This window comes from Cebus imitator, unplaced genomic scaffold (genome assembly GCF_001604975.1).
Source record: "Cebus imitator isolate Cc_AM_T3 unplaced genomic scaffold, Cebus_imitator-1.0 Scaffold311, whole genome shotgun sequence".
Taxonomy (NCBI): domain Eukaryota; kingdom Metazoa; phylum Chordata; class Mammalia; order Primates; family Cebidae; genus Cebus; species Cebus imitator.
The window spans coordinates 494,949-521,906 of record NW_016107626.1 but is presented as its reverse complement, the minus strand read 5'-3'; the positions used below and the strand labels follow the sequence as shown (position 1 = coordinate 521,906).

At 49.5% G+C, this 26,958-nt stretch overlaps 1 protein-coding gene across 2 annotated transcripts; it reads right to left on the bottom strand.

Moving 5' to 3' along the window:
- Positions 1-254: 254 nt before the first annotated feature.
- On the bottom strand, positions 255-25,199 carry EDN3 (endothelin 3). Of its 2 annotated transcripts, none has more exons than XM_017503445.2 (4): positions 24,760-25,199; positions 23,964-24,252; positions 4,802-4,978; positions 255-1,924 (listed from the first exon to the last, which is right to left on the bottom strand). In XM_017503445.2, the coding sequence occupies exons 1-4, from the start codon at positions 24,809-24,811 to the stop codon at positions 1,921-1,923; spliced, it is 522 nt and encodes a 173-aa protein (XP_017358934.1). In that variant the 5' UTR covers positions 24,812-25,199; the 3' UTR covers positions 255-1,920. The 2 variants fall into 2 exon arrangements, with proteins under 2 accessions (XP_017358934.1, XP_017358933.1); XM_017503444.2 differs by having other exon boundaries at positions 255-1,920.
- Positions 25,200-26,958: the final 1,759 nt, after the last annotated feature.

Below are 26,958 nucleotides of genomic sequence, written 5' to 3'. Positions count from 1 at the left end.
GAGGGTGCTGGGGGAAAAACCAGCTCTCTCCCCAGGTTTCTCTCTCCCTTACTGCTGTGAATGTTTTATGTTCTTGGAATGGTCCCAAACCCCACTTCTTCCTTAATATTCAGGCAGCCCCTCATCTAGCTCCATAATTGGCTTTAGATGGATTCTGCTTCCCAAAACACAACTCCTTCCTGTCCTCTCCAGAGGTCCATGAAAAGTTGATGCTCAACCATGCATATAAAGATGGTGAGGGAAAAAACCACAAATCAGAGCAAATTTTTAGATTTTTTATTATGCTTTTGACAGCATTTTCTGAGTGTTCAAGCAATGAATGAGTTTCTCTGAGATGCCATCTTGCCACGGTGCCAAACAGCGCATATGCATTTTTTTTCAAATGTAATTTAAGCTCTAAGGAATATGATTTTGGATTCAGGACACGATTTAAAACCTACCTACCGATCTACCTGTCTGTACATATATACAGTGACTACTCTGAACAGATCCACATGAAGGAGTTGGAGAACAGTTTCACAATAAATAATTGCTTCTCTAAACTGTACAAAATTCTACCAGCAAATCAGCGACTTTCATTTCCTCATGATAAGTCATCACTTTTATACCTGTAATAACTTATGAAATACACATAGAGAACTTAACATTTGGTCAAAGCCAATGCTCTGTCATACACCATCTTAAATGTCTCCATACGGGGCCCTGGACACACACTCAAATGCCGGTTCCTATCTCTGCAGCTGGGTGGGGAGATGGGCAGCCTCTCCCCTGCGCAGGCGACTTCACATGGCAGAGTCACATTTCCACACTCACAGTAAGCTCAGCTTGGCAGGACGAGTGCAGCTGAAAGAGATTTTGAACTGTCAGGCAATACAATTCCCAGTTGTTGCCAATTATAAAGATAAATAGGAATTTACATAATTTACAAAGAATTTGTGTTCGTGGCTTATTTTGAAGCCATTTCCCAAAGATCCACATTTATTCATGAAAGCAAATATTCAACCTAATAGCCTTGAGCTGGGGCTGTCTTTACAGTCGGCTTCCTGCAAACAAGGCCTGGGAACTCCATTGTGTATCCGTCCAGTGTCTACAAAGAATACGGAAGGTCAGTCAGTGAACAAGAAAAGCTCCATGTTGCAGATACTTTCTCCTTTTCTCATCACAAACATCAAGGTGCCTTTTTTCTTCTTTCTTCCTTCTTTCAAGATACATTCTTTTGGTGGGTATCAAGCACAGCTGAAAATTTCTCTGCCTAAATCCCATAAGCTTCAAATTCATAAACTCCTGTACAGCTATGATCCGTGTCTAAAGCCGACGCGTCGTGTCCCTCACTGACTTATGCCATGCGGCCTATTCTAGGTCTGACTTTCAGGATATGAAAGTCACATGCCCCTGCTGCATGGGCATTTTGCATTTGTTACAAAATGGACACATGTTTACATTTGCAGAGAGTTAGCTTTGGAGTCCACTTATTCTGCAAGAGAAGTCATGTCAAAAGCCAGTAAGTGGCTTTCAGCTTGCCAAACCTCTCAAACACAATTTCCTGCATGAAACCGGAGCCGCGGGCGTCATGGTCTGGAGCACATCTGGGATCATTTTACCCATTAGGAAAACTGGGGTCATTTGGATTTGGGCATTCTTGTAGTAGGGGGTATTGTTAAGTGGAGACTCTTTGGGTGGGTTTCCTGCCCCAGGCAAATTCACTTCTTGTCCACAAAGAGGTGGAAATCTGAACTGTGTGCGAGCAATGAGAGAAACCTCGCGAGACGAGGATGCTGCAGGCCTGTCCTCCTAAGGGGCTCCTTGCTGAAAGAGGCAGCGGGGGCAGGTAGGCGGAGCGAGGGCGAGTCCACTGCTGGGCACGAGCTTTGGATGGTGGAGGTCTAAAGCCTGCTTGCTTTGTCTGTCCTTGACTTCAACCTATCTTGGGGAAAGGAGGCAAAAGAAAAAAGAAGGTGTGTTATGAAAGTGTAGCTCTGTGAAACTGAAAATGGAACGTCTTCCCACTGCCTCTCCAGCCTGTTCCCTGATTGGAACTGTACGTACCCTCTTGCCAGTGCTTCTCAGCAATTCCCGAGCCTACCACCAGACTGGAAAGGCGTGAAAAGAAAAACAGCAGCAGACACGGCTGCTAGGAGCCCTCCCGCTGCCTGGCCCCATCTTTGATTATCACAAGCTAAGGATGGCGGCAGCTTCCACTCTGTGAATAAGAGTCTGGGAATTACTAACTTGAAGCTTGTAGGAAAGCAAGAACATTGGCTTCATAAAAGACTTTTTCTTCCCAAGTAAAGCTTCTTACAAGAGCTTTACATGAGTCATAGAGACCTGGAAGAACACCTTTCAAGACGAGGCTGCATCAACCCCATCTCGAATCACAACCACCCCACACTCCCTACCCTTGCTGTGCCTTTGTTATCCTTTGCAATCTCACTTTATATTGTACATACTTGTTTGCCGTCTGCATCCCCCACTAGTTAAGCTCCATAAAAGAGATCCTGTGCCTTGCTCCTGCTGTGTCCCCAACATCCAGAATGGTGCCCAGCCCCTAGCAGGTGCTCAACAAGTCTTTGCTGAACGAATGCATAAGTGAATGAATAAATGATGCAATGGATGGATGGGTTTAATTACATCCCGCCCTCACTGAGAGGAGCTTTGGTTTGGGGTGAGGAAGAGAAAAAGAGGAAAAAGAATGAAGAGGCAAAGTGGGACCATCTGGGTCTGACTCATGCTCTCCCAGGCTCTGTCTCTGCCACCTCGGCCCTCCTCCTCCTGCTGCATTTTTATTATGGATGCTGACAGATCCCTCTCTGGACTAGACTGGAAGCGATCTGCCACCAATTTGGAAAGCCTCCTGTATACTGAGCATGGTTTCATCTTCCCTTGATCAGTCCCTGTAGAAACCCAAGCCACCTCCAGGCCGTTATTTTGAACATAAATTCCCATCCCATTGCAGATGTGCGGCTGAGTCATTAATAACAACTTCTGATTGATAGAAGGACTAAGAAAAACAGTCTGGTTGCAGGAAATCCTCAGGATCTCTCATATGAAAAACACAAGTGGGTTAAAAAAAATAATAAAATGAATTGGAGAACCAAGGGGCCTGCTGCCAAGCTGCTGTGATTCACCTCTGTCCAGAATCAGCTGCTGAAAGGAAGAAATGATTTTTTTTGAGGAGAAAGACCACATGTTGCTAAGGAAGCAGAGGTGAAGCATAAGCCTGGGTAGAGCAGCCTGTGGGGCCTCTGAGAGCGGTGGTAGGCCAGCTTTCTCCAAGCCAGGTGAAATCCAAGCAGGATGTCACTGCCCAGAGCTACGAGGGATGCAAGGGCTGGTTCCCAGGACACAGAGCAGGGTGGCCAGGGCCAGGCAAGTGATCACGACCGTCCACAGCTTCAGCCTGCTCTGCCCCCAGAGACGGTCCACCAAAGGCACCACTGCCTGTGGGTACAGCATCCCATGAGATCTGGGGTCCCCACTGGACTAGACCAAATGCCACCCCCTCAAAACACTCTCCCCCTCAAGAAGGAATGACACGTCACATCTTCACCTCCTTTGACACAGGCCTCTGTTGGCACCTCTCACCTTCCCTTCCTCTTCTTTGTCTGTTTTTTCAGCTGTACTTGAATTACTGTGGGGAGAGAGCTGGTTTTAATGAATCAAGCTGGCTTTTCATGTGGCTGGTTTTTCGGTGTCAGATTATGACTTCCTCTTCTCCACCAACGAGCACATTAGTGCGTTCCCCAAGGACTGTGTCTCAGGCACAGTTTCTGAAGGCTGAGCGCTCGGTGGGTGGATTTCTACCAAAGTACAGAATATACTCACCACTCAGTTATTCATCGGATGTTTAAAAGCCCAGAAGAAGGAAAAAAAAAACGCAGTTCACACTGGGTTTCGCAGACTGCAGACCCTGAGGTCCTGCGCACTATGGTGTCTGCCTTGTTGGGAGCCCACCCCTGTCTATATCTCTTTTGTGCGCATCGGGGCAGCTCACCTCCGCCTGCTCCAGGAAGGGTTTTGAAAGGGCTGCTCTGCCTGGCTGCGTTCATGAATCTTGGCCCAAAGTTAAGAAAGAGAGGAGTAAGAAGCATTAACAGGAATACCTGTTCAGTGAATACCAGCTCAAAGCTCCTGGCTCAAACATGGGGTCTGCTTGTTGGTTCCATTCGACATGATTGACAAGCCTCCCTAAAGCAGCCAGGACAGACCACAGGGTCTCAAACCTGGGGGCCTCCAAGGGCCACAAAGTAAGATAAATGAGTAACACAGGTAAATGGATATTAAACATCCTACTCAAACGTGAGATGCCCCCACTCAGTTCCAGCCAATAGTGGTCAAAGCAATGGGGGGACTCTGAGGCCACATGGTCCTATGTGCTGTTTTTTTTTCCCGCAATAAACCTTTTGCGCTCTTATCATGTGCTGTTTTCAGAAAGGCTAAAAATATGTATTCGGTGGGGGTTAATTCTTCCATCTTTTAAGTGTTGGCAACTTATTCAGATTTTCACAGTGTGCTGTGCAGGCCAGGAAAACAGTATGTCTGGAGAGCAGACTCAGCCACGGCCACGATAAAGCCTCTGCTCCGAGAGGCAGCGAGTAGGCGGGGACACTGCGTCTCCTGCCCTCCTGATGCTGGGTACCTGGGTCTTTTCTGGGCTCAGCACCTCTTTTCTCTGGCCCACAGGGTGACAGTGGTCAGGCTGTGACTGAACCATCCTACACGCTCCTTCTAGAAGCCCCTGGCCTGGCCATGTCAAGGGTTGATTCACGTCTGCAAATGAGTGAAACTAGAGGAGGTGTCATACCTGCTGACGTCCAGAGTTTGGGTGCAAAAGTGCAGGCAGGCCTTGTCATATTTCCCCGCACAAGTGCAGCGCAAGTGCGGCCGCTGTGAGAGTGGCAGGCTCCCCGGAAGCAGCCCCGCAGACCTCTTGCCCCTCAACCTTCCTTTGTTGTTGGCCAGTCCATAGGGCACAGTCCGTCTGCAAAGCACAGGGTAATGTTAGGTGAGCACACCAGGCCTCCCTACTCAGGGGGCCCCAAGGGTGTGGAGCGAGAACTGCCACCTGGCTGAGAAGGTCTCAGAAACTGGTGTTCATGCCCTCCCTGCTACAGCTCTGGGTCTTAGGAAGGTTCTGGTGGGAACTGTGCATGCACCCTCTGCTCCCCGCAACCCCAGGAAGAGAGTTGGGACTGAGGGCATGGAAGGACATGGAGGGTCTGGGCAGCTGGGCAGCAGCCAGCCTTCTCGGAGCCCAGCAGGCACCTGGGCATGTGTGCCTGCCCTTTCAAGGCCCTCAGCCTCACCCAGACACCGGCTGCAGGTGTGGCCTGAACGCCCTGGGGCTCAGCGCTCTGTGCACAGGGGTGGGCTTTCAGTCTCTTTGAGACCAAACCGTGGCTGGCGTAGCCCCTCCAGGGCAGGTTTTGCTCCTTGGCTCTGGAAGTACCACCTGGGCCTCCACCTCACCCCCATGGAAAGCCAAGAAAAAATTAAAAATAACTATAGCACCCTGTCCAGAAGTTTTTCTTCCTGTGCCAAGGGCATTTGGGACAACCTACATGCTGGTCTGGGTCTTCGCCCTAAGCAGACCACCTGCCTACCCCGTAGCCTGAGGCCATCCCTGGGTCTTGAACTGAGTTTCTTCCGTGTGCACAACAGGGCTTACAGTCTGTGCTAATGAGAACAGTCATTAGAGATGCACCCTGGCCTCTGCAAGTTGCTTCCTCAAAGACACAAACATCAGAAGGAGCACTCCATACCCTCTGAGAGGCGGGCGAGAGCCCCAGCCGTGCAGCTGAAGGTGGAGTCAGCCTCAAGAGGAGCCGCGCTATATAGAAGTCTTGACACTGTTGACCAGTTTTACTCATGGTTGGTGTCGGCTGGAGGAGTGTGAGGGCATGGTTCAGAGCAAACCCATGAAACCTGGTTTTAACATGTGTGTGCATCCAAGCAATGGCTCCCCAGAGAAAAAGGAGGTACCTGCCAGGCAGTTCAGTGGGAAGAAGTTAAAAGCAGATGCTTAACTCATTAGTTTCATTGGACTTGATTTGAGGGACAAATTACTAATAGCTAGAGGAAACATATGTGGCCAATGCCAATTTCCCAGTAAGCCTTGGTTTTTCTGCTAGTCCCCAAAGAGTAACCACTTTGGTTTCTATTAACCACACAGAGTAGCACCAATTATCCATCTCAAAGGGAGTCCTGATATCCCCTTTTTTCTTTTTTTTTTTTTTATTTTTAGTAGAGACAGGTTTCACCATGTTAGCCAAGATGGCCTCCATCTTCTGACCTTATGATCCGCCCACCTCAGCCTCCCAAAGTGCTGGGATTACAGGCGTGAGCCACCACTCCCAGGCACACTCTGCATTTTTAAAATCAAATCAAATTGAATTTCTTTTCATTTGAAACACACGCCAGGAAGCCTTTTTGAGGCAGTGAGGGCAAATTGGGCAAGGGCGCCGCACAGTGACCTAATGCTTTGAAGGAACCCCCTGCCGCCCCCATCTCCCAGCTGGGTTGGACACAAGAGCCTAAAAACCCCCACCCTATTCTTCCATTCCTGTTCTCCCCCCTAACTCCTTCCCACCCAATTTCCTCAAGAAACAGAGGTGGTGGGTTCCCTCCAGGCAGAGGCAGGCTCCGCTGATGAGCCGTCTGTGCCCAGGAAATGGAGACGGAAGGCAGGATCCAGCCCCGTACTGAGCTGAACCCTCTTTCAAGCCCATTTTTTCTCAGGAATGGGAAATGGGGGTGAGGGGTGCAGCAAGACAATGTAGACACTGTTTTAAGGCAGGGTTTGGCTAAAGGTATATTTTTCCAGCAATAGGGCCACATTAAATTTCTAAGTGTTGACATTAAATTCAGCCCCCCATTTCTTGGTGAAAATTACGCACAAGGAATAACAACGCTCCCATTTTTCCATCGGCAGCGGGACCTGCAATTTTGAAATTGCTGTCAGCTGATTATGCATTTGCACGTGTAGAGCCGCTCAACTTGAGCAAAAGCACTCTAAAGTGTTTTAAGTAAGGAAGGAAACAAGGCAATATGGTATTTGTTAATAGAGATAGGTTTAGCACTTCCCCAGCCACCAAGAGCAAAGTGGTGGTATGCAAATGAGCCCTGGTGATTTCACAGAAAGTTTAGAGAGGCAGGGCCCTCTCCCATTCTCTCCCCAACAGCCTTGAGGCACAGAAACCCCTCCACCAAGCCTTGGGCATTCTGGGCATGCACTCTGCTGGCCGACCTGTGCAGGTGTGAGGGAAGCTGATGGCCCAGCAGGGCCTGCCCCTGACACTGTAAAGTCTGGAACAAGAGTTCACAATGGAGGCCCACCTCCCACAGGGAGGTTCCAATCAACCTGATAAGCTCTTAAATGAAAAAGTGTTATGCCCCCTATCTGGACAAATGTGGCTTCCAAATGCCTTGCAGATCCAGCCTTGAATTTCGAGTTCTGGGCACCTGGCCATTCCGTATCGGAATGTGGTGGAGATCCAGTACCTTCTCTGCTACCCTGCTCCATCCCACACCAACCTGCCTTCAACCATTCCCTGTGGATGCCCCAGGCTGCTTTCTCCAAGCTCCTCCCACCCACATCCTGTAAGCAGCTGTCACCTGCAGGCCTGGGGATAGGTACCTGGAAGCCTGCTCATGCCCAAGTGTCAGGCCCTGGACGATACCTGTGCAGGCCCTGGAAGTGGTCTTGGGGATGAGTGAGTAGGGAATTTCAGCCCCTGAATACCCAGAACGTGGTCTTGAAGAGGGTACATGTGGCTTTGAGTCCCACAGATTCTTGCAGTGGGGTGGGAGGCATGGCCAGAGTGACATCAGAGGCAGTCCTCTAACCCACAGAGTCCATGGTTGGGGTGTTTCTTACCCATGTCTAAAGGCAGATCACCAGATCCCCAAAAGGAGAGGGCAAGTCTTTTATTTCTTTTTTACCCACCATGGGCAGCACACAAGGCCAGGCAAATAGACTATCGACTCAGCAACTGCTAGTTCATGCTGAGATCATTCTAGTCTGGCAAGACTGGATTCTTTTCACCCTAAAGAGTTCAGTAACCACAAAAATCATTGCAAAGAATCTCCAACATTTTTAAGCATCCACTATATACGTAGTAACAAGGTAACTGTCACAGAGACACAGAAAGGCATATCCCTATGTGTCCATGCCTTCAGGAGTTATATGCTGTTAGACTACGAAAACAGGAAAAGGAAAAAAGGCCAGTAGGTACAGGTATGTGCCAGGTACACACAGGACACATGACCTGGTAATACCGCTCTTACGTTATATGATGATGGCTTTGCCCTCTCAGCAACTCCCTGGTTGACAAAAGGGTGGTTGAACAAAGCAAAGGAAATGGAAAATACCTAGCAGAGAGTCAGCTGTAAGCAAACAGTAGCTACTGCTGTTATTTATTTGGTCTGGGAGGTCAAGTGAATTGTATAAGAAAAGTCCCATCTACTAAGCCTGCATTGGAGATGTTTGCCCTAGCAATAAAGAAGGGTAATAAAGAGCCCAAGGCCACAAGGTCCCTCCTTCGACACCACCTTCTTACTGAGGTCAGCTCATGAGCAGTTATACCCATATCTCATGAGCATTTACATTTCATTTGTGTCCTGCTTCCTCACTGGCTGCTTACTGAAAAGTGAACAGGAAAGACTTAATGGTGGACCGTGGATGGGAAGTTAAATTGGGGGACAGCCTTTGACCAGCATGCCCTGACCAGTGGTTGTGGCCTGCTGTCCTATAACACAATGGGGTCTTCAGGATGCAATCCTTTATACAAGTAGGCAGTTCTTCCATCTGCTCCTGTCCCAGTTATAACACTCCATGCAAGAGCTCCATGCAAAAAAGCAGGTGAGAAGATTAATCCAAATACCCTAGGAAAAACAAAACACCCTTCAGCACACCTACATTTGCAGTCTCTGGTGATGTGTGTGTTCGTATAATAAATTATCACTCAACTTATATATTCAGAACATTCACTATTTGATTGGTGTAGTGGCATCAGAGTCTTATTTGTGAAATGTTTCTTATTTGTCAGGTTTTCCCAAAAATCATGTATAAGTGTTATTAAATATTAAATATTAAATTCCCAAATCTCCCATACTCACTCTTCATTTGCAGAACCACACTGAAAACACCTTATTTCACTCTACAAGAAGTTTTTAAATAAGGAATGCTGACTTATGTTTTAAAGTTTCTGTTTTTAAGTTCTGTGTTGTGTTTTCGTAAATGAATTAACAATCTCCATCTTTCTGATCAGGAAACTGGCCTCTATATCTGAAATTTAAAGAAGAGACACAGATATTCTCAAAGGCCAGTCAGGAAACAGCAAAAGGAGCTTCACTGACCCGATTCTAAATTCTTAGGAAAGCTTATCAAACTGTCATTCCCTGTTGAAAACTCAGTTTTCATTCCAGCACCCAAAACTGAGTAGCATTCAACAAATATTTGCTAACTGCTTTTCAACATGCAGGTGCTGGGCAAGATTCTGGTGAAACTTATAAAAAGACAGACAAGGGGCAGGGCCCTGAACACACACAGTTTTAATCCAGTACCGAGGTTAGCTAATTGGCATTTTTGTCAGGTTTTTTCTGTCAATAGCGTTTTTTGTTAAATCCAGAAATTTCACATAAACATCCCAATTTCCAGCTTTTCTTGAAGAACTGGAAGTTGTGCTAATACCAACCTCATATTCCAGCATGGCAGCTAAGTAGTGATGCCGGAGACCCGGCGTAAGCCCTCCATTCTGCCCCAGTCCCCACCATTTTCAGTAATTTTGTATCTGGCCCCCTTCACTCATCTTTTTTTGTGTCTGGCCCTCAGGAGCATCTGAGTTTACAACTCCTAGTCTGGTGGCTTATTCCATAAAGCAAAGACAGATAGGTCAGATGACACATGAACAAAATTAGTACCTGATACTATTTTCCTCTTTACAAATAGAAGTCCTGTTGTTTTCATTTAAATAGCCCAGCTGGTGGCTTCAGTGTCTCTCCAACAAACAGAACATGTTCATGTCACACTTAGGATACATGTTAAGTTGATGATCTACTTCCTTGGTTCGAATTTTTCCTTCTGAACTGGGAAGGCAGAGACAATATTGCCTTTCGGCCCAAGGGACATACTGTACAGAAGACATGGCTCTGTGACTTGTCCTGTGGCCAAGAGGGGGAGAAACAGCTGTTTCCCACTGGCAGACAGTCAGGAGGCAGTCCCCAGCTGCCGGGCACCAGCAGTCATTGGATACCACCTCCTGTCATTCCCTGGAGAAGCAACTTTTAGACCCTCGCATGCTTTCTAACTGCAGCTCAATTTCAGATTTTATTACATTCCCTAGAAGGCACCACTCATCAACTCTCCCAAACTTAGAAATGTCTGCCCCGGCAGGGAGGAAACTGTCAATCACCTTCATTTATTCTCTGTAATCTGAACCAGTTTGAACCTGGCTCTAATGAGTAAGACAGTGAAGTAGGAAGATTAATCCAAATATGCTTAGAAAGCAGAATGCCCTCCAGCAGCATACCCACATGTATGGTCTCCGGTGTGGAAGTAGCTGACTATCCAAAGACCCACGAAGGCGACCTTTTGCTTCAGCGAACAACCAGCGGATGCTGCTACGCATGAACAACCAACACTTGGAGACGAAGGGGAGGGATGGGACCAGGAACAGCGGCACCTGCGCTCCAGGACTGAGAAGCAGGCAGCTCTCTGGAGCCCGAGGCCATCATTGGTTATTTTTGTCTCCTAGGATCCAGTCTGCCATCTTCTTTTTGGAGAATTATCCCCCTCCCATTGTGTGAGGTCCCTGGGGGACAGTCAATCGCCAGGCTTCACCTTCCTCTGCCTGAGGACTGGACAGGAGACCTAAACTGGGCCAGTCAGACCCCTTCTATCCCAAAACTCCTGAGAGGAGCAACTCAAGATCAGAAAACACTCTAAAGCTGTGATTTGCTAAGCGGCCCCGCCCTACCTTGTCCCCTTGGCGCACCCTCAGGCCCCCAGTCCTATCCTGGCACCCCTCCTTTCAGAGCCTAGGGCTTGTTTTAGCCTCTAGTCTGTGAGCTGTCCTGCATCCTTCCAATGAAGTCCTCCTGCGCTTTGCCAGCTAGACTGGGTTTCTGTTGCTTGTGACCAGTGAACTCTGGCTGACCCTGAACCTCACTTTCACAACGTGGCAACCACGGCCTCTTGAGTGTAAGAGCAAGGCGTGTAGTCTCTCCAGCTGTTGAGGACAAAAAAAAATTTTCTTCACCGCCACAACACACAAAAGCATGTTCAGAATCAGGGCAAACCCAGCACACTAAGCCGACTGGAGTCCTTTCCCCAAGGTGTGCACACTGTGAAGTGTCTGTCCTCCACAGGTGGAAGCATGGCATGCCCCTCCTTTCTCCCAGGTGTCCCCAAAGTCTGTCCTTCAGCAGGTAGAGGCCGGCATGCTATCCCTTCCTTCCCGGGAGGATCAGAGTCCACACCCGACACTCATTTGACCACCTCAGGAGTTTCGTTCTCTACTGAACTTACTCCTTGCCCACTTATCAAATGCTTAAGAAAGTCTGCTGTGGGCCAGGCCTTATGCCAGATAGCCCATGGGGTGCTCTTCCAACCTCCAGGAAAGAAAACAGGCCAGGAAACATAGCTCCTCAGTGACCTCATTATACAAGCAGAGAACACACACAGGCGCTTTCTGGTTCTAAAGACTATTATACAAACCTTACGCTTCCTAAACATTGGAACAGTGAACCGGCAATTCATAGCTCTACTTCTGCTGCAGAAAATTCTCATGGCTTAAAGTTGGGAGGACCCAAGGCAGAACGTTCATCCCACCACCCCACATGGTGGGAAGTCCATCTCCTGCAGCCCTCAGAAAGAGCCCATGATTTTAGAATATTTGGAAATGTCAAAAGCAGTGAGCAATGTGCTGTGGGTTAATTGTTGCCTTTTTAAAAAATACACTCTATCCTTCTCCTTTCCCCTCAAAAAACCTTTGGGATTATCTAGGACTTGACTGCTTGAGAATTTTCACAGTGTCACACACATTTTCAAACAGAATATTGAGCACTGACCCCTACCAATCAGACCTAAGAAAGAGGGCCAGTACCTTCGTTTCATTTAAGAGATGGGGTCTGGCCCAGGCACAACCCCCGGCTCAGCAATAACAGGACCTTGTCCAGCCGGTGCCACTGGTTGTGTCTCCCCCATTCACCTCTCTGTCCAGGGCAGCTGACACCAAGTCTGGCTCAAAATAGGTGCTCAATCAGGTCCCAATATCTCAACAACAAATATCTGTTAAATGAATGAATGAGGTCCTCATAAGCCATCACTTCCCAGCCCTACCCAGTGTCCCAAACATATGACATTCTTGGCTGACTCAATGGATCTCCACTTATTTTGTCCTTGCTCAGCCAGTCTTTAAGGAGTTTTCCTAGAAAACCTTCTAGATTACTTGTGGCCTCTAGATTACTTGAAGTGGAAGAATTATGTCTTGGCAATAACTCCTGCAGGCCACATCAGCACCGTGGTAGACAAACCAGGCCGCATAGATGGCTAAGGCAGCAGAGGTAAAACAGATGCTTTACTAGGCTGGCAGACCCAGGCTTCTAGGCCCAATGACTCACTCACAGGAAATGTGGGCACCTTTCCTCTGATTCTGAGAAACAAAAGGGCTGGCTGGGTCTCTACAGGGTCCCTCTGGCTCCAAACTCCACTCAGAGATTCTCAAAGGCCCTCACCATCCCTTGAACATCCTTAAAAAGCTCAGTTACTGCAGAAGGCCTTAGACCTTTGCCCCAGCACTAACATCACAACTCAAAGCGGGGTTCCCCACCCCACCCAAGATAAGCAGTTCCCAGGATCTCATCGACTGCATTTAGAAAGCCTTAACCCAAACTGTTAAGGTGGCTGGAGTCCTTTCCCCCAGGTGTGCACACTGTCAAATGTCTGTTCTCCGCAGGTGGAAGCGGAGGTGGAAGACATTTTCTGATCTTGAGTTGCTCCTCATGTTCTTCACCATTGCACATTCTTCCATGGCCTATTATCATAAGGCTGAGCTTAAAAATAATCTCAAAGTCACAGAATTTATCAGACCATCAGCTCACTGGACCATAGACCTATTCCTCCCCTAACACAGGTACCCATGCACTTAAGGATATTTGGAGGAAGCATTAGGGGGTCAAAGGAAAGGAGAACAACAGAAAAATACTTCTGTTTTTGTTATATGGTGTGTGATTTTCAAGACTGAAGGCTGAAAAATAAAAATTAGAGAGACAAACGCCTCCAAAGCATGAGGAATGAAGCCATCTATGGAATCCTACAGATTAGCAGGTTTCCCTCCATCTGGTACAATCCAAATGCATCAAATGAGTTAGAGTTTCTCTCCCCAGCCCCCAGTGACCCTGGTGAATTCCAGGCCAAAGCAGGCATGAGAAATCCATAGCTGCCTAGCCCAGCCTCATTATAACTTTATTCAAAGCTGTAGACAGACAGGGCTCAAAATAGTTCCCAGCAGTGGAAAGAGAAGAGGGAAAACAGGGAGCAAGTATTTCTGTAAGGATAGATATATCTGCAGAGGGATTTAAAAAAAAAAATGCCAACACCATCATACACACCTTTGAATAATCTAAAGTAAGTAAGAGAAGACACCCTTGCTAATTTTCAGGAGATATCAGGTTAAGGGTGGAAACGATATTCATGAACAAGACTTATGCTCACCATCACAATGGCAGTAAAGACACTCTCATGCTCCACCTAACCTAACTGTGTCCTTGCGTAATGAATGCCCTTTTGGTAGCTCTGTCAGAGGTGTTGGAACAAGAGCAACTCCATCTTGAATAGGGGCTGGGTAAAATGAGGTTGAGACCTACTGTGCTGCATTGCCAGAAGGTGAGGCATTCTTAGTCACTGGATAAGACAGGAGGATGTCCACACAAGACACTAGTCACAAAGACTCCCACTAATAAAATGGGATGTGGTTTAAAAAAAAAAAAAGATGGCCAAAATCCACCAAAACCAAGATGGTGGCCAAAGTGGACCTCTGGTTGTCCTCACGGCTCATTATATGCTAATTATAATGCATTAGCTGCTAAAAGACACTCCCACCAGTGCCGAGACAGTTTACAAATGCCATGGCAACAGCAGGAAGTGACCCTTTATGGTCCAGACAGGGGGAACCATCAGTTCCAGGAATTCATGAATAATACACCCCTCATTTAGCATATGATCAAGAAATAACTGTAGTAGACTCAGTCAAGCAGCCCATGCCACTGCTCTACGAAGCAGCCATTCTTTTGTTTCTTTACTTCTCTAATGAATTACTTTCACTACTCTGTGGACTTGCCTCCAATTTTTTCTTGCTCGAGATGCAAAAAAACACTCTCTTAGGGTCTGGACCAGGACTCCTTCCCAGTAAAAGCTCCAATAGATTTATCACTTACCTCAAACTACTGAGTCTCTATTAGAGACGCAGGCTTTATCCTCAAACAAGATGCCAGGGCTGAGATGAGGGTGAGGCAGGTAAAGCAAGTGGAGCAAGCTCAGGGCCAGATCCCGCCTTTATTAAAAATAATATTTGGTTGATTATGAATTTTTTGCACTCATTTTGGTTTTCTGAAAATAGTGCATTACATTTTACTTATTTTTTCCTACTGAGTTTTTGGTGCCTTCTGAAAGTTTGTACCTAAGGGAGAGCCTCACTCACCCCAGTCTATTCTCAGCCCTGCAAGAAACCCATGGAAATCAGATTTCTAAAAATCCAGAAAAGTTACATGCACCTCTGCTGTCTCATACAGTTGCTTCTGACTCTCAGCAGAAGCATACTCCCCAAGCCGTGTGTGAAAGTGTCCACCAGCAGGCCAGTCATGCTATTGGCCATGTCTGTCAGCACTTTCCTCATCAATGCATACGAAACTAAGCTGTTTCTGGTTTTCAAATTACTGAGCCAGGGAACAGGGCTCCCTGACTGTTCTGCTCCTGAGTTACTGTTTATTAAGAGCTCCCACCACATGTGCCCTGAGAAGGCCGTAAAAGAAGGGGAGGCCAGTGCTTCCAGGCCCATGAAAGTCTCCAAGTTCTCCCAAAGCTCTTAGCCTTCATACTCTGAGGTGGGGCAGAGAAGACAGCCAGCCCAGGCTTCATCCTGTCGGTCTGTTCTTGGGAGGCCTGGTGGGTGAGCTGGGATTCAGAAGCACCCAAAGCTATGCTGGACAAGCAATTCATGCACATGTGGCCGTCCTCCACTACACTCAGCCATGCTCTGTGATTTATTTTCCTTCTGCGTGCAATCAGTTTCTATCCCAAAAGGGGTAAAAGTGTGCGTGTATATGTGTGTGCATTTCTGATTCTGAAGAACACTCTTTCAACTGAAATGTGACAAGGAAGGAGACCAGGTCACTTTCTCATGCAAAACAGAGACCATCCACTTCCTATACACTGGAACTCAGGGCGGTGGTATAGACAGGGTCACCCTTTACAGCTCCCCCTCTGAGGCTTGGAGCTGGAATTATAAAGCAGAAGCATTGTTTGCCTCCCAGCTTCCTTTGTTTTAAATTCTTGCAGGAATAAACATCACCAGACACATCAGAGCCTTTCATCTGCCTTCAGATTTAAGGCCAAGTTCCTCACTGCAATGGCCCTTTCATCTAGCAGAAATCCAAATTCTCCCTCGGGGTCACAAAGAGTCACAACCTCTTTGTACCAAGTTTTCTTGCTACAAATCAAACTGCCTTCCAGGCTCAAGTCCCTCTGTCTCCCAAGTGGAGATCAGCTGCATTCCACCAAGCCTGTTTTTATTCCTGAACCACTCACCCCTCATACTGACGCTGGGGCAGAAAATGGGGCTTTCTGCCTGTGCATCCCCAACAGAAAAGTCCTCGTAGGACTGACTTTTCCAACCAACTGCAAAATTTTGCCCTAAGTCCCTCCAATTTTAAAGAAGTATTTTGCCACCCCATGTTCTAAGAAATATGCCACTCCAACTCAAAACAGGTACCAAAAGTGCACCTGTTTCTAAGGAAGAGATAGAAATGGTTACGTGAGGGGGAAAACGCTGAAACCATGATCAGCCAGAACCTCAAGCTCAGGGTCCCTTTTAGTCTGGCCAAAACCCTCTTCTTTCACATGCCCGTCTCAAAAGCACATCATGAAATGATGCTTTATAAACAGATGTCTGTGGGATTTCCTCAATTGCTTCCTGGTGACTCCCGGTTGCTGACACCCACTTCAGGTCCGGGGCAATGCTGGGTGAGGTTGGAAATGAGGCTCCTGGGGTCCCATGGGGTCCTCAGCTGCAAATTACAAGGCATTATATCTACTCTGCTGGACATACCAAGGGCAGGAGGGTCGCAGATGCCTCACGGAGCTCTTAGCATAGGTGTTCAACAAAGAGGTACAAAACAGATGATTCCTACTGTCCTGAACTGACACCCCAATCACCCCAGTCACTGCCCCTACCTCCTATTTCACCAACACAGCCCCAGACCCGTGCCCTCAAAGAGCGCCATGCCCCAATCCTGAAAAGTTCCAACGATTTACCAAAGGGAGAGGGAAGCAATAGAAAGCAGAAAGGAGGGGCTGAAAGGGCAGGACTGAATCTCAGCCCAGCCCAGCAACCTTTGAGTCTTTATCAGGCTGCTTATCAGCGGCAGCAGACAGCCTGCCATACCTTTTCCCAGGGTCTCTAAGCCTTCTGCTAATTGAGGCTAACAGACTGTCCTGCAGGGGACAGGGTGTACAAGCTTGCTCTGGGGCACTCCAGGAGCTAAAATCAGAGTCAGACCGTCCAAAGAGGTGAATCCCAGCAGCACTTGGGAAAGGACTTTCTATTCATCAGCCAGCATCCTCCAATCACAGAATGGAATGTGGCAGGAGGACTGGGTCTGGCCCAGGAAGGGTTTCTGCGGAGCTGGAGGCTGTGTTGTTATCATTGTGGCCACCATCTTCAGGACGCTGAGTGTTTACTAGATTGCAGGGGCCGTGCTAACCACACCCTGTGTACTTTCTTGTGTCATCCTGAAAACATCTTTCCTCATAAAGTGCTATCTATTCCCCCACTCTCTAGATGGGGACACTGAGGGTCTCAGAGGCCACATCACCTAAGTGGCAGATCCAGATTCCAGCCCAGGTATTTGAGCCCCAGAATTTGAGCTCTTAACCCCTACAAATGGATCTGTTTCTCCTCCGTGTGGCAATTTGGATGAGTGGGACCCAGGCCCTGTTTCTCTCTAAACCCCAGGAGTCTCTGAACCGAAGTTTGAAGCTGCATCTGCAAGAAGAGATGGAGTTGAGCAGACCCATCTCCTATGTCTGCCCTGCTCCCGTAACCACACCAAGAAGCAAGAAGACAGGAGGAGGCATGGAGCAGCAGTCAAGAAAAGAAAAATCCTGCACCAGGAATAGAGCTCATGGCCTGGGAGTCCCTCGCCTTCTCCCCCAGACTCAGCCCCCTCTGTCCCTGACATCAGGACAGACCTCTGGTTTGCTTGGAGTGCACACTCAACCAGCCCCTCTTACCCACAGAGAAACCACCAAGGCTCTGGTAGGCTAAAGGAGAGTCGTGTCCTTCTGTGCAAGCCAAGGCTACATTTCCAGAATAAAATTTAGGACATATGATAGACCAAGGATTTGCACTTTGCCCATGTATTAACACATGTCTACAAAAATAATCTTGCAAAAGGGCAAATATATGATTATATGGAATTATATATATGAATCATCACTATCAAAAACAACAAAACCCCAGCCCTAACAATAAAACAAGACCCGATCTCTACAAAAAAAATTTTTTTTTACAAAATTAGCCAGGTGTGGTGACATGCATCTGTGGTTCCAGCTACTCAGGAGGCTGAGGTGGAAGAAATGATTGAGCCCAGGGGCGAAGGATGCAGTGAGCTGTGATTGCACCACTGCACTCCAGCCTGGGCAACAGAACGAGACACTGTCTCAAAAAGACAAACCACCCTGAATCAGTCATGGTTGGGGAACCATGTCTTTTATTCATTCTTGGGTCCCAGAGCCCCACCCAGTGCCTACCCAGGCGAGGCACTCAAGGAAAACATATTGAATAAATGAAAGCAGGAGTCACCTAGGATGGCATATTAGTCACCTAAGAAGCCCATATTGGGAACGTGCCCACAGCCGGAGGCTTACAGGGCACGCGTCAGGGCCAAACTTCTGGGCTGGCTGCCCAGTTCCCTACTCACAAACTCTGTAACCTTGGGCAAGTGACTCCGCCTCCTTGGCTCAGCTTCTTCCTGTAAACTAGAGACAACAGCATCCAACTAATGGGGCTGTCGTGCAGATGCCATGAGATGATGTGAGGTCACGGTCAAGGTCGACATCCTCACCATCCATGCATGGCATCATGATTAGTAGCAGATTAACAATGACTCCTTTCTAAAACCGTAATGGCCGGAAGACTGGCCCTTTGCCTCAAATGGCCACATCTCCAACAACAATACTGCCAGGTGTGGCTCACAGGTCAGGATGACTTTTTTTTTTTTTTTTTGAAATGGGGTCCCACACTCTCCCTGGGGCTGCAGTGCCGTGGCGTGATCTCGGCTCACTGCAACCTCTGCCTCCTGTGTTCAAGTGATTCTCCTGCCTCAACCTCCCCCATAGCTGGGATTACAGGCACCAGCCATCATACCCAGTTACTTTTGTATTTTTAATACAGACAGGGTTTCACCATGTTGCTCAGGCTGTTCTCAAACTTCCGACTTCAAGTGATCTGCCTGCCTCGGCCTCCCAAAGTGCTGGGATTACAGGTGTGAGCCACCGTGCCTGGCCCAGGGTGACTTTTATCAGGATCCCAAAATCATATTGTGGTGCACAGCTGGATCCACATGTGCAGGAAGTTGGCATTCCAGATCCAGCCATTCTATAGGAATGTTCTAAAATGTGGAATATCTCTTCTTGAGACCATGCCAAAATGCCTTTCTTGAAGAACACAGAAGGGAAAGCCAGAATCTGAGATGCTGCCCTTTTGTGGCAGAATGCACTAAAATACAAGTTTAAATGTTTTGTTAATTCTTCTTTTTTCTCTCTCTTTATGACTTTAGAGGAGAAAAGAACTCAAAACAAAAGCTATTCCTGCTGGATTAAGTTAAGTGTGGCTTGCTATGGGGCAGCCTGGGAAGCCAGGCTGGGCATCTTGGTAGGAGCTGACCAGACTGTTGGGATTAAGAGAGACCTGGCAGGTTGCTGTCCTGGAGTGGCTGATGTCTGCATCTGCCAGATGGGCACAGAGAGGCAATGGCATCTCCTGGCCCAAGGCCACACAGATAGTCATGACCAGGACTCAAGGGCAGCACTCCTGGGTTCTAGAGTCTTCTCCACAAGTGGGGGCTGCAGATCCCAGGTTTTCCACCATGGTCAAGGTTTCCAACATCCTGCCCTGCTCTTTTCATAACTGCATTCCTACTTGCCAGCCCACATGTGTCATATTTTGGTTTGGAAAACACAGTCATCATCCAGCATCACAATGCCTCCCTCATATGTCCTTAGAGGGATGAACAGATGGCAGGACCTCTCAGCTCATGGGGTGGGAAGGAACACAGTGGGGCCCTTTGCTGGGTGCCCCATAGCTCAGTCAGCCACTGGATGGACAGGTTTTCAGCCTTCAGCCAGGCTCTGAGGGGCTGGTCTGCTGTGAAATGTGGTTCGAGCTGATATCCCTGTATGGGTCACTTTAGGTGTCAACTTGGCTAGGCTACTGTGCCCATTTTTGACATGTGTTTAACATTTAAATCATCAGATTTTGAGCAAAGCAGCTGACCCTCCGAAATGTAGTGGGCCTCATCCAATCTGCTGAAGGCCTTCACAGAAAAGACAGGTTCCCGGACAGAAAATAATTCTGCATAGCTGGGATTATAGGCATGTGCCACCATGCCTGGCTAATTTTTGTATTTTTAGTACAGACGGGGTTTCACCATGTTGGCCAGGCTGGTCTCAAACTCCAACTAATGGGACTGTCGTGCAGATCCCATGGGACATCCCAAGATCAACTCTCTTGGGAAATTTCAGCCTGCTGGCATGCAGATTTCTGGTCTGCTAGTCCACCTAGTCGTGTAAGCCAAATTCTTAAAATCTCTCTCTCTCTCTCTCTCCATATATATATATGTTTCTGGAGAGACATTGCCCATAATTTCCGTCTTATCCTCCAAAAACGCCCATGGCCCCCAAAGAGCAACCAAATATTTCCTTTGGCAACTGTACTTCTGATACACGCATAATCTGCACACACATACACACACACACACACACACACACACACACACACACACACCCTACTGGTTCCGTCTCGCTGGAGAACCCCGACTCCTACAGTCCCCAGCTACGTGGTAGAACATTCTGTTTCTTCAGTCTGCTCACAGAGAACCGCCACAATGTACAAGGACATTAGCACACGGACCTCTTATTCACCACCTGTCCCCTTACTATCTTATTCTTGGCAAATTTTCCATGACAATAGGATGGGATATGTTCTTCTCTGATTTGGGACTTTGTTTTTGTGGGGAGGGGTGGGATGGCCTGGGGACTCTGGAGGGTTAGGGTACCTAGCACAGTCCAGGAAAGGCGAATGGAAATCACACCCTCCCATTGATGAACTGTGTCCCCAGCAGCCTTGACAGGCCAAATATAGATTTGGTTCCTCTTTGGGGCCATGGAGTTTTTGGAAGACATCACAGAAGTTATGGGCAACATCCCAGAAGAATTCTCCTGCCCACACCCATCTCCAGGGATGTGCAGGTCCCCTGAAGAGCAGCCGTGCACCTGGAGGAAGAGGCCTCCTGCGTGGGAGAAGGCACTGGAGTTTTAGGAGCTCAGTAACAGCAAAGATGAGACAGAGTGCCCAGGCAGCAGGACTTAGCCAAAAGTCAACCAGCATTTCCTGAGCATCCGTGCCATGCTGGGTGCTGACAGAAAACAGTGGGTGACCAAGCTTGGGTCTGGAAGGACAGAGGCCAGGAAGAAAGAAGGAGGGAGGAACAGCGAGGAATCTGACCTTCTTTCCAAAAGAGACTTAAGAGACCAAGTAGTCTCTTGAGACTGAACTAGACAGTTAACTTTCCCCGGGAGCTGCGGAACAGGTCTCGGTAGTAACTCCCGGCGTTACTCCTCTAGCATCTTAGCTCCTGGAATGTAGCATAATTGACCGTAGTGAGAGAAACTTCCATCAAAGATAAAGTAGGAGTGTTGTCTATCTTCACGCAGCTGGATGGGCCGTGGGAGGAAAGACGCTGAAAGGTGAAAAGCACCCAAAGTTCAAGACCCCCGATGGAGGCACAAGAATGAAGGCTCCTTCAGGTGCCCAAAGCAGCCGCCACTGGGACAGGAAGAAACCACAGCTGGTGGAGCAGTTGGGAGAGTGAGGCCAGTCCCTTAACGAAGAGGGCATGACAGCCAGGAGACAGGAACCCGGGAGAGGTGGGCTTGTGACCAAATGGTCACATTTCTAGAACCACTGGAAAAGACTGTGTCACCTGCTTCCGGTGCCTCTTTTGCTCAGTTCAGTCACTTTTTTAGATTTCTCCAAGTCCCTCAAGGTCCAGGTTCCCTGTCACTACAGCCCATTTTCTCAAGCTGCAGTCTTGGTTGAGGTATTTTAAAGATGGCAAATAGACCTATCTACACTTCTACAGAGTTTCAGGAAGGAAGGGAAGAAGGGAAAGAAGGGAGGGAGGGAGGGAGAAAGGACAGGAGGAAGTTTGGAGGGTAAGAAAGGAGGGAGGGAGGGAGGGAGGCCATTCAGTAAATTCTGCCTCATAAAAATTATTCTGCCTGTCTAATTTCAAAACGCTCAAGTCTGGCCATTGTCATTTTTGTTTCCCAAGTAGCTCAGGAGATGCACAAACACCAGATTTAATCCTTCTTTCTTCGTGTTTAAATTAACCAGGGTGAGGAAGGAGGGGAAGAGGTAAATCACACTTTAGGGGGAAGTTATCAAGTTAGCTGTCCTGGAAAAAGTCAAAGATCCACAGCTTCATTTCGGGACAAACTCGCAATCATGACACAGGACTTCAAACAGATTGCAGGGTGCATGAGACAGAATTGCAAACAGATCGCAGGGTGTTGGTTCAGACTCAAGTCATCGCTTCCTCCCCAGCCAGTGCTCCGGGGCTTGGGGAACAGGCAGCGAATGAGATGGTCTCCAAATCCTCTCCCACTGCCCACCACCCCAGGTCCCTGCCTGCCATTCCATTAGCTTTCTTCTTTCTCCTTCTAGAGTCACAACTGGGGATTCTGGCCAAGATAAGAACTCAGTTCCTGGTGACTGCCCAGTGCCTTCCATTCTATGAAGCAAATTTGGTCAGAACACAATGCCAGTGGGATAAGAATCAGAAAGGGCGGTGCCAAGGTGCAGGGGCTATAAGGAAAGGTGACTCCTATTGCTGTCTGAGGATAGGGGGCAATTGATGATGGCCCAACATGCATGGCTTCTACCTTCCCCACAAAGGGAAAGAAACCAGGAGGCACCCCTCATCCTCTCTGCTGCGGGTGAACGCAGCCCAGCCAGCAAATCCGGCTATCACAACCAGCTACAGAGTGGGACCCAGGAGAAAATGCAAATGTGCAGCTCTTGGTTCAGAAAGTATTAAGTGACAGCAGGACATTAAGCCAAGCCAGAGTCCTTCTGAGTGTGGGACCCTGTGCAAGTGTCCTGCTGGCTCAATGTGAAGCCACCCTGCCTGCCCTTCTAACATGATGGGGCAATGTTCCAGACCTATCCCGGATGTGATTAGAGGTCTTGTCCTCAGGTCTGAAAGACCTTTCACCCCTCAGGTTTACTACCCTCCTCCGTACTTCATTTTTGAGGTACCCACGACACAAGGTAGGTAAGCAAGCTGCATGAAAGCTGCCACTGAGCGCTCAGAGTATGGGGCTTGTGGATAAAGGAACCGTGAGGAACATGAATCAAGGTGGCTCCGGACACAGTGGCAAGTTGCCTTTACAGGCTTCCAGGGGGTTGCATTCACAACCATCTCTCAGTTCCCAGCTAAGAATCCCTAATACGGTACCAGCTGGGGTCCCAGGAGATCCCGCAAACACCCAGAGAATGGAACTTAGAGGCGTCTGGTCCAGGTCCCAGATCTTAGAGATGGGGACCCAAGCCAGGTCAAGCCCTCTGTGTGGCTTGCAAGATGACGTGTCTACAGAAGGGGTTCCCTGAACACTGGGAGTCACCAAAGCCCCCCCATGTCACAGCTACACTCTCTCCACATGACCCCAGGAGAAAGCTGACTTCCCCACAGGACAAACCCCAAGCCAAATTCAGGATGGTGCAGTCTAAGTCCTAGGATAAGAGAGTTCCTGAGGACTGCAGGAGCGAAGGGGAGGCCCTCTGTGGCCATGGCTGTGAACGACCAGAGCCAGCCTGAGGAAGGTCCTGGACGAGCTGATGGGAATTCACCCTTGGCACCCAGGTGGGCCTACCAGGAGGAAGGGAGCCTGTCCCCGGGGAATCCCCCCCCGAAGTGGACTGTGCAGGTTCTGTCAGGCTCAGCTAAACCCGCCCTTAGACTCCCTGGAGAGCAGTATGCTTTCAAGGGATTTTGAACCCCTTGGATCCTGGTGGGGTCAGCAGCAGGTATGAGCCCCCTTATCCCCTGGGGAATGAGATAAACTTTAGGGGGCTTCCTCTATCTCAGAAAAGAGGCTCAGAGAGACTTCTCAGGTATCTAATCCCCTGGTCAGTTCCCTTCACTCAGAGGGAGGACTCCCCCTTCCAGAGGATCAAGCTCAGGATTGAGTTTCTCTTGGGTCAGGCCCTCAGGGGGGATGTAGGTCACACCGATGACCTGCAGAAGGGACCTGGGCTGGCAGGAGGCCCCAGCAAGAGCTAAAGGCTGTGCCAGGACAGGTTCTGGGCTGACTGAGCAGGGCTGGGGTGGAGTGAGGTCCTCCTGGGAATGCGCAGATGTGGGCCGGGCCTGGGAGCCATGTTCCTCACCATGCAAGACTGACTTACCCGGGTGTGTTGATCCAAATGATGTCCAGGTGGCAATAGTAGACACACTCCCTGTCCTTGTAGGTGAAGCACGTGCAGCGCCTGGATCGGTGGTGCTCAGGGGTTCCCTTGGCAGCCTGCTCCTGCCCAGGGCTTCCAGGACTTGGACCCTGCAGAGCTGTGGGGGCCACAGTCCCCTCGACAGGGCCAGCCACAGTCTCCTCACAGTCCCCCTGACAGCTGGCTGCAGTGGGGGCCTGGGACACTCCGCGCCTGCCAGCATCCCCAGACTGGGAGCAGGGCATCAATCCTGTAGGAGGCAGATTGAGGGGCTTCTGAGCTGAGTGTGCAGACCCCTCAACACCCGCCACCCCCAAACACCTGGGGGGGGGTGGAACAAGCAAAACGTCTGCAAAGTTTCCAAAGCTCTGCACCGTTTCTGAAAAATTTCCAAGCTATCTGCATGTTCTGTGAAAAGTTTGCAAGCTATTTGCACCCGCTGAAAACTTTGCAAGCGTTTTGCACAGCCTCTCAATAGTTCGCCAACTTTCTGAGAAGTCCCCAGTTTCATGAAAAATTGACCAAGTCGGCCCAGGCAGCAGGTCTCCAGCCCCGAGCTGCAACCCCCAGAGCCCGCGGGGGTAGTGGTTGCGCAGCTTCTGCTCCCCAGCCCGCCCCCAGGCGTCTTCAGGAGCGCAGAGCCCGGGCAAGAGTTTGCTCCCTGCAACGCACATCTTCTCGGTGCCTTGGATTCCCCGCCCGAGATCCTTTTGTGTGCACTCGCGCCAGGAGAGGCGCGCCCGCCCCGTGCGCTTACCTGCCGCGGAGGTCACGGTGAGCCCGAAAAGGAGCCACAGCCCCGGCTCCATGAACCCAGATGAAGCGCCGGAGCACCGTGCCAGAAGGACGGCCGCTTGTGGCCGCGAAAGGGCACTGGGGCCAGGCACAGCTGGCCTCGCCTTCCAGCCGCAGGGGTTCGAGGCCGGCCGCTCACTCGCTGCGTCTCCAGCTACCGCCAGGAGTTGGCTGCGGCGATCACAAACTTTCAGAGTGCGCTGCCCATCCCTGTGCGGAGCTGGCCGGCTGTGGGCTCGGGCTTTTCAGGCTTCTGCACCACCCCGTCACCTCCCCGCCCCCCAGAGGGGCTGGAGCTGCCCTGCGGGGCCTTTGAACCCAGGCACACCGGGGGTCGCCTCCCAGGCGCTGGGGGGAGCTGGCCAGGAGCGCAGCGGCCCGAGGCGCACCCAGGACAGTGAGGGGCGGCGCGGCGCGGCGCGGTGCGGCTGGGTGGGGTGGGGTAGGGTGCGGTGGGGGCCGGGACAGCTGCCAGCTGCCGGAAGGCCACGAGAACGCGCGCACACACGCACGCGCGCGCACTCACAGGCGCACCTCCGCCCGCCAGTTCGCTGCTCCGGAGTAGCAGCCTCCCCCACCCAAGAGCAAGAACAGATGAAAAAAGGCTATGCAGAAGGGGGTGTTACTTTTCTGTCAGGGGCTGAGGGAAAGACATATTTCTCAGTGTTCCCCGAGTGACACCTTCCCCTCAGAGAGCCTGCTTGCCAAGGCGCTCAGTGTACTTTACACTCCTGACTCACACCGGGCAGGCTCCCTACCTCTCCCAGGGGTTCAGAGCCTGCGGGTGGGGCAGGGGCCCGGGAGCAAAGTCAACAAAGATCCTGGGTTAGCGGTCCTGTGGTGTCGGGGGCTTCCTCAGCCCTCTGCACAGGTGAGGTGGCTTCGCGTGAGAGTCCGGCTCCTCTCCCTAAAGGCCAAGTTCATTCACAGAACCGTCCCCACCATGGGAGATGGCCTCCCAAGAGCCCCCTGTTTCCTTCATAGCGTTCCAAGTCCTACGTGTGGGTGGCTGTCCCCATCTCCACCTCAGATAAAAAAGTCTGAGACTGGGAAGTCCTCCTCCCTTCTCAGGGCACTTGTGTTCAAAGGACCCTCCTTTCATAACAGATGGGCCTGGGGTTAGACTGGGGGCGGCGACTTACATCTGTAGTTCCAGCTGTTTGGGAAGCCAAGGTGAGCGGATTGCTGAGCCCGGGAGTTCAAGACCGGCCTTAGCAACATCGCGAGACTTCATCTCTAAAATAGGGACTGAATCCTGTCCTGCCCCTACCAGCCTTAACAATCAGCTTCTGAAAACTAGAAAGCAGCTGAAGTAACTAGAGCAGCTTCTGAGGAGAGTCCAAAAAAGTGCTACAGCATCCACCTGGCTCGAAGGCTCGGGACACCTGTCCTCTGAACACAGCTGCCTTGGCCGAAGGAAGCCCTAACAAGCCCACTTGGAGAGATCACCTGGAGAAACGTACGTGGAGAGAAACTGAGGCCTCCCAGCCGACGCCCAGTGTCAGCCACTGACCTGTGAGTGAATGAGCCTTCAGATGATTCGAGCTCCCAGTCCTCAAGATTTCCAGCTGAGGAACAGCGGGCCCACTGCACCCTGTCCGAATTTCCCACCCACACAAGCCATGAGCATGATAATGGTTGTTTTACAGCTCTGGGTAATTGGTATGGAGCTGTAGTTACTACAGTAGCACTCAAGCTTACAGAATTGATGCTGAGGTTGAAGTTCTCCATCCCCCGACTCCCCTCCCATCCTGCCTAGCTCCCTTTCCTGCTCCTCTTCTGGCCTTTGACTATGGCCAGGGCAATGACTCCATCAGATGTGTCTTTAACAGCTCTCTAACAAACCCCCGTTTTATACAAAGGGATAGCAGGCCGCAGGCTTGGAGCCTTTGTCAGGCTATGGAATCGAGCTTACTGTGCATGGTAGTGATTGACATAAAATTCCTTTCTAAATTAATATACTTAAGTCAAGAAAAGGTAACCTCAAATATGAAGTAGTTCATTGTAAAGCCAGCTTGGAGACTTGGCAAGATCACAAGCCTTCTGGGTTCCAAGCTAAGCAATGTGCAAAGGAAACATACAATTCATGTAACCCAGTGGCAAGCTGGTGGTTTCCATCATTGTGTTGTGACAACTCAAAAAAATTTATGCTAACATTATC

Excerpts from the sequence above, each read along its gene's own strand:
- EDN3 (XM_017503444.2), bottom strand. The coding sequence starts at position 24,811 with ATGGAGCCGGGGCTGTGGCTCCTTTTCGGGCTCACCGTGACCTCCGCG. Across the intron at positions 24,253-24,759 it reads CACCGTGACCTCCGCGGCAG|GATTGATGCCCTGCTCCCAG; the intron begins GTAAGCGCACGG and ends TGCCTCCTACAG. Across the intron at positions 4,979-23,963 it reads ATTTGGATCAACACACCCGG|ACGGACTGTGCCCTATGGAC; the intron begins GTAAGTCAGTCT and ends TGTGCTTTGCAG.